The sequence below is a fragment of the Elephantulus edwardii genome, unplaced genomic scaffold (genome assembly GCF_000299155.1).
Source record: "Elephantulus edwardii isolate Elephantulus edwardi_28Jun2011 unplaced genomic scaffold, EleEdw1.0 scaffold00151, whole genome shotgun sequence".
In the NCBI taxonomy this organism is placed as follows: domain Eukaryota; kingdom Metazoa; phylum Chordata; class Mammalia; order Macroscelidea; family Macroscelididae; genus Elephantulus; species Elephantulus edwardii.
This window is the reverse complement of record NW_006399901.1, coordinates 4793319-4800880: the sequence shown is the minus strand read 5'-3', so window position 1 is coordinate 4800880 and position 7562 is coordinate 4793319. Positions and strand designations below refer to the sequence as shown.

At 46.2% G+C, this 7562-nt stretch overlaps 1 protein-coding gene across 1 annotated transcript in view; it reads right to left on the bottom strand.

Annotated features, from left to right (window-relative positions):
- ISCU (iron-sulfur cluster assembly enzyme) overlaps positions 1-5807 on the bottom strand; it is a 10273-nt gene extending 4466 nt beyond the window's left edge. Inside the window, exons 1-3 of the mRNA XM_006894893.1 lie at positions 5694-5807; positions 2769-2882; positions 1662-1772 (exon numbers count right to left, since the gene is read on the bottom strand). Of these exons, the coding sequence (XP_006894955.1) occupies positions 1662-1772; positions 2769-2882; positions 5694-5807 (339 nt within the window). The remainder of the gene's footprint in view (positions 1-1661; positions 1773-2768; positions 2883-5693) is intronic.
- Positions 5808-7562: the final 1755 nt, after the last annotated feature.

The following is a 7562-nucleotide window of genomic DNA, read 5'->3' as shown; positions in this document are numbered from 1 at the left end:
TATTTTCTGTATACCAAAAGATAAATGTAAGGGATGTAATGTCACAAATGCAAAAGTCCTGAACCATATGTCTTATTAATTGGTAATAATGTAATCACTGGTGATTATCCAAAATTTAATGTAAGTTGTTCCCGTAAAATTTCTAACTATATTAGCTCTGTTACCAAGGATGATTCAGTTGTTCTAAAGAATCCGCCTCTTGTTATGACATTGGTAAAGTTAAATGATATTTGGTATGATAATAATGCTTGCAAATTTTAAGAGTTATAGAAGTTATCATTAAGAACCAAGAGAGCTGTAGGACTTGTTATTGTAGAAATTGTTTCTCTTATCCCTATGATTGTCTCTACTTCTGCTGCAGCTTCAACACAGGAAGTCCAAATGGCTAAGTTTTTTAATTGGGTTAGTGCATATTGTGACAAAAAATTTAAAGCAAAGGAATGTAGATTCAATCAATTATGGCCTAAAAGTTAAGGGGACGTGGTCAAAGACCAGTGACTCCTTTTGGAGGCCCTTAATAGGCTTATTTCTTTTGGCCCCTGGGCAATTCATAGCCTCCTGTCCCATACAAGTCCATTATCAAAGACTGCAAATGGTCTGGGTTTCAGACCAGCTTTTCATTGGTCTTGAGGGCTTCTATCTGTGCAGCTGGTGGGGGAAGTGTGAGCAGAGACAGGGAGGAAAAGGCTGTTCCAGCCTCCGTATCAGCACCATGTGATTAACGGTCGCCCATTGGCCTCGACACAGTTCACATTTTTAGACTCACTTCTCCCTCGCCCTTGCTGTGTTTCTAGTTCTTTAATCCCCTCTTAAACACACTTTTTCATGAAGTCTTCTAAGTCCCCTGGAATCCTTTCTGAAACATGGATGGAGAAAACAGACAAGGGAACAACGGCCACCATATCAAAGGTCTGAGATTTCTCTTCAGTTGTATTTTGTCAGGTGACATGAAGAGCTTTTTTAAATTATTGAGTAAAACAGTAACACAGAAACCACCACCAACAGAACAAACTCAAGTAAAAACGAGTGTTCTACACTGAGTTTTGGCCCCATTCTTGCACTCCCAAATGCGTGCTGTTAATCTTAACCTCCATGACGCTCGTGGAGACAAAACAATCTCATATAGGAATGGGTTCACTCTGTTATCCTGATGAGACCCTATTACCAAAGGGTGCATTTTAGGTCTGTCTCCTTTGAGATATAGGTATTAAATCAAAGTTGGCAGAGACAGGGAGGAAGAGAGATGCCAAGCCATCTGGACATTGTCCAGGAACAGAAACGTAAAGAGGGAAAGCCTCTCCCTAGGGTCAGCACCCTGAATGCCTAGTGGGTAATGGAGTTACACGGTCCGCCCAAAGTCACTTGAATCTATCAGCTGCTAATGATCCATCATTCCAATCTGCAAAAGAATGCAATTTAAGGGAGCTCTGGTGGCCTAGTGGCAAGAAGTTGCGTTGTAATCCTGAAGGCACATGGATCGAATCAGTCCCTCCCGTACCAGTCAGATCCAACTAAAAGGTACAGGTAAGAGAAACAAAACCAAACCTGGGCTAATATTTCGCATAGCCCAGGCCCTTTCTCTGCCTCGCTGGTCCCTTTAAATACCAGCCAGGTCCACGGAGGCCGGAACTGAGCTCTGTCCCTGCTGCAAGTGACCTTACCGTTTTCCCTTTGACCCACTCGGTGGCCAAGGAGCTGGAGGCGATGGCAGAGCCACAGCCAAAGGTCTTGAACCTGGCGTCCACAATCTTCCCCTTGTCGTCCACTTGGATCTAAAAGAGAGATGAGAGCCAGACTGTGACTCAGAGCCCTGGCCTTCCACAGCCAGGAGAAGGGACAGGAGTGGGGCTTACTGGAGCTCCCACATTAGCCCTGGCTTTACGTTCCACTCTTGACATTTCTGGCACTCATTTGCTGGGCTAGCTTTGTTTCAAGGCTAAATGGAAGATATTCTATTACAGCCATACTTTCAGTCTAAGGTGATAAAGACCTTCAAGAAAACACACCAACCGCTTCCCGCCCCAACCTGAACCTGCTTTTTTGGCTAAGACCTCCTATTTGAGGATGCCTGCTCATGTCTGGCTGCAGGGGCCCATCTGCCTCTTTAAAGCTGGGAGAGTGCCCGACAGACCTCTCTGGTTAGAGCTCATGCTTTGGTCAAAACCAGGTCTCATGGGTCCCTCCAGCTCATTTCTGTTTCTTAAGATAATCAGAGACACCCCTGGATGGTTGCCCGTGCGTCACTGAAGGAGTCTCTGGCTGAAGCTTTGGTGGACACACTGCAGCTTTTGGGGGAGAAGTCTGATTTATTGTATTCCTTTCTCATTGGGGTTTGTGAACTAAACGGCTGTGGTTTCCTCTAATGGGTACAAACTCACAAGATGTGGTGTTTGGTTTTGTTTTTTTTTTGCTGAGCTCAAGTTGAGATTTAAGCTGACACGGGAGCTGTAAGGTAAAAAAGGCTCTTGTTTCAGAAGTGTTGGCAAGTACATGGGCAAGGGGTCTAGAATTCAGTCATTGTTCTGTTTATTTAATGTGAACTTGGCCTGTCTCCCGGGAGTAAAGACGGAGCTCAAAGGAGACACTCAAATATCAATGCTTTATAAATGGCGCAGCTGGGCAGGTCTTAACGCTGCTGGAGCCAGCTACTACCCTCTGAGGCCCAACTGTGGGGCTCCTTAAGGATAAGGGGTCAAGGCACTGCCAAGTCTGCACTACCTTCAAATGACCCACCTTTATCCCAAAGACAACAAAAACCTGTCGTGTACCTGTAATTTCATTACATCACCACAAGCCGGAGCCCCCACCAATCCGGTCCCAACATTCTTCGAGGTCTTATCAAGTGACCCCACGTTTCGAGGATTTTCATAATGATCAACCACCTGTAATGAGAGAGTGGAGAGAAACCAAGGCCACAGTCAAGCGTGTGAACTGCTTGACGGAGGTGGCTGGATATTGAGAACACGTGCTGCCACGGCAACAGGAAGCAGCACTCGGTGGGCAATCTGCCACCTGGTCTCACCGCCATCAAGTCAGAATGGACTCACAGCTGACCCTCCACCAGACCAGCACCAAAAGTTACCGGGGGAAAAAGGCAGACAGACCTACATTCACGTCAGAGAGAATACTCGGTATCCCAAACTATTTTGTGCCTGCTCAGTGGCCTAGTGGCTAAGGATCTGTGCTGCCAACCCCAAGGCAGCCGGTTCGAATCCAACAGCTGCTCTTTGGAAGATGGGAAATCTCTTCTTGTGTGATTTACAGCCTCTAAAAACCCACTGGGGGGTCAGCTGGGAGTCCGCTCTGACTTGATGGCACACTACCACCACAAGAACTCTTACCAACATGTTTAAAACAGTGGAGAAAATCACCTAAGCCATATTTTTGCCCTACCAGATTTTTAGTTACCAACCAAGTTTCCTGATTAGGATCCCAACAGCATTTTTATTATTTCCAAATAAAGCTCATTTTTCAAAGATAATGATTGTGCTCATGCAAAACTTTACCTAGACAAAGAAGCTACTGTCTGAACAGAGCAAGGGGACACTGCATAGTTCAAAATCAAGAAATGTGTGCGTGAGGGCTATATCCTTTCTCCATACCTATTCAATCTGTCTGCTGAGTAAATCATTCAAGAGGCTGGACTGTATGAAGGAATCTGGCATCCGATCGGAGGAAGACTCATCAGCAACCTGTGTTACACTGATGATACAACCTGGCTTGCTGAGAATAAGGAAAACCTGAAGCACTTGCTGCAGAAGACCAAAGATCACAGCTTCCAATACGGATGACATTCAACCTCAAGGAGACAAAAATTCTCAACACTGGTCCAACAGGCAACATCAGGATAAATGGGGAAAAAACTGAAGTTGTCAATGATTTCATCTTACTTAGATTCACAATCAATACTTGTTGGTAGCAACAGTCAAAAGACACGAGGCATTGGGAAAATCTGCGGTCAAGGAATTCTCCACGGTGTTAAGGAGCAACACCTTATTTAAGTTTAAAGACAGATGTGTCTGATCAAGTCGTATCTGTTCAATTACTTGCTCTACTGAAAGTTGGACAATGAATAAGGGTGACAGAAGAATTGGTGTCTTTGAATTGTGGTGCTGAAGAATACAGAATATTGCATGGACTGCCAACAGAACAAACAAATATGTCTTGGAGAAAGTATAATCATTGAGTGTATGGATGGTGAAACTTCGTCTTAGGCATTCTGGACATGTTATTAAGAAGGGACAGTCCTTGGCAAGGGATATCATGCTTGGAAAGGTGGAGGGTCAGCAAAAGACAGACATCGATACAGGGACTGTAACAATGGGCACAAGTGCATCGGATGATGAGGATGGCACAAGGTAGGGGAGGGTTCAGAGCCACTGTCCATGGGGTCACATTCAACTCGATGGCATCTAACAACATAAAAAAATTCCCTAAAATAACTAGATAATCTCAAGAAACTTCAAGGCAACAGCAGGAGATAGAATTAGCATGTGTTCTTGTATAGAAAACAATTTATATATATAAGACCTTCCACTCCTGAATTTTGCTGGCTCAGCAGTGCACTCTAAAGGAGGAAAGGCTCTAAATTCAAGTTCAAGCAAACCGTACTGTCAACACACACACTCCTCAATTTGAGGGCAAGCAGTCCAGGAGCCCTGGCAAAATGCTGAAGCCAAAATAGTGTAAATACCGGTTCAAACTGGTCCCCAGAAGGCTTTGAAAACCTTGAGGCTTGTGACCTTGTCAGGATCCTCATCTTCCCTCCCCCCACATGCTCAGCCCTGGATTTCATTCCAAGCCCAAGGACCCACGGAGAGAAAAGTCTGGAGTCCTCATAAATGTAGACTCTGAGCAATCTCTTGTTGTTTACTTATTTTTTTTTTATTTGAGTGAAAGTTTACCAACCACATTGCGTTTTCATTCAGTCATTCAGAGTCATTATGCTTCCCAACATAAAAACTGGTTAACGGAGTTAATGTCTAATCAAGCAAGAGTCTCTCATCTTTACGGGCTTTTTTTTTTTGACCTGGCTAAAAGAGGAGCTCGCGGGGAGCAAAAAGCCGGCAAGTCCTAATCCGGCGAGACCTCCCAAGAGTCCTGCAGAGAAGTTTAAAGGCTGTGACGCACAACAAAGCAGCTAGCGGCAAAGTCCACCAGAAACCGCCGCTGGACAGGCGACGGCTGTTACTTTTATTTTCACTGCGCAGCAAGGGAAAGTTAGCGGAGCCAGAGATAGAAGAGGGGACACCTCCACCACTGGTCACCCCTGTTAGTCTAGGCAAAGAGGGCCGAAGAGAAGAATGAAGAATTCAGAACTCAAACGCTGATGGCCTTGCTGCTGAAGATAAGAAAACGGCCTTGCCTGTCTGACTAAGCTCGTAAATCAGAGTGGAATGTCCCTCCCTAAAGACTCTGTTTATAAAAATCCGTCCCAGTAAGTTCACAGTGTGACTTCCCATTCTGCCGCTCCAGGATGAGGCACGCACCCGGGAGCTCCCCTTCCACCCCCACCCCCCTTTAATAAAGCTGCATTAAGCTTTCTCTCGTTCTCTCGGATTTCTTCTTTAAGTCCCTTAACCTAACCTAACCTAACAACCCCCAACTCAATTTTCACCCAAACGTTTGGATGTCTGGGTTTCTCGTCCTTCCTCCGCAGATGCAGATCGTCCGACCCCCAAGCTCGCCCTTACGTTCTTGTGATAGAGCCGAGCCGGGGCTGACAGTTCCCGGGCGGGCAGGCGTGGGCTCCGGAACAGCAGCGCAGAAGCCGTCCTCCGCAGACAACCAGCTCCAGCGGACGCCATCTTGCGGAGTCGCGCACGCGCTGGACGGGAAAACGAAGCCTGAGGGAGGAGCGCGCCTTCCTTTTGGCTGATAGGTTCCGCTAGAGCTAGTGTTCTCTTACGTCACCGCGCTTGCCCCTTATGTCACCACGCTTTCGCGCCTGCGCTCTCTGGCGCAGATGATCCGTCGCTTTGGCCACACTTTACCACGCCCCTCGGGGGGCGGGCGAGGCGGGAAGGCGTCAAGTCTAAGGAAAGCTTGTCTTCCTCGAGGCTACCTTCTGGGTGGGAAACCTGGAGCTGAAATGAGGGACTCGAGGGGGTGCGGCTCGGAAGATAACCCAGTCTACCCTCTTTTGCTTTGAGTCTATCCCACCTGAATTTCAGAACCATCTCAGGAACAGGTTTGAGGCTTTGAACACTAATGAGCGAAGGCCAGATGTGTTGTGGGAGGATATCAAGGGTATCATCCAGGGAGAGTGCAAATGATCATTGCAAAGACAGAAGAGGAAGAAAAGACCAAAATGGATGTCAGAAGAGACTCTGAAAATTGCACTGGAGTGCAGAGAATGTTAAATGATCCAGGAAGTATTAAAAGAAGATGGAAGGAATATACTGAGTCACTGTATCGAAAGGAATTGGAAGACACAGAAGAATTTCATGAAACAACATATGAGCAAGAGCCTATGGTGATGAAAGAAGAAGTTCAGGCTGCTTTGAAGGAAATGGCAAAATATAAGGCTCCAGGAATAGATGGTATACCAATTGACATATTTCCGTTAACAGATGCTGCCCTGGACGTGCTCACCAAGTTGTGCCAAGAAATCTGGAGAACGACCACTTGGCCAACTGACTGGAAGAGATCGATATTTGTTCCTATCCCAAAGAAAGGTGACCCAACAGAATGTGGAAACTACAGAACAATCTCACTGATTTCACATGCAAGCAAGATTTTGCAGAAGATTATCCAAAAACGACTGGAACAGCACATCAGCAGAGAACTACCAGAAGTCCAGGCTGGGTTTAGAAGGGGTCGTGGTACTAGAGATATTGTAGCTGATGTTAGATGGATCTTGGCTGAAAGCAGGGAATACCAGAGGAATGTCTATCTGTGTTTCATTGACTATGCAAAGGCATTTGACTGTGTGGATCATAACAAACTACGGCTGACTCTGAGAATAATGGGAATCCCAGAACACTTGATCGTTCTAATGCGAAACTTATACTTGGACCAGGAGGCAGTCGTCAGAACAGAGCAAGGGAACACTGCATGGTTCAAAATTGGGAAGGGCATACGCCAGGGATGCATCCTACCTCCATACCTTTTCAACCTATATGCAGAACAGATTATCCGGGAGGCGGGGCTCTATGAGGAGAAATGTGGGGTCAAGATTGGTGGACGATTTATCAACAACTTGCATTATGCGGATGACACAACCCTGCTTGCTGAAACTGAAGAGGACCTGAAGCGCCTGCTGCAGAGTGTCAAGGACTGCAGCCTACAATATGGATTGAGGCTCAATGTCAAGAAGACAAAGATTCTCACCACTGGACCAATTGGCAGCATCAGGATGATGGTGAAGAGATTGAGATTGTACACAGCTTTAGTTTGCTTGGCTCCATAGTCAACAGTCTTGGCACCAGCAGCCAGGAAATTAAAAGGCGCATTGCCATGGGAAAGTCTGCTGTTAGGGACCTCTCCAAAGTACTGAAGAGCAATGGTGTCTCTCTGGAGACTAAGGTGCGTCTGATACAGGCCATGGTCTTCGCAATCAC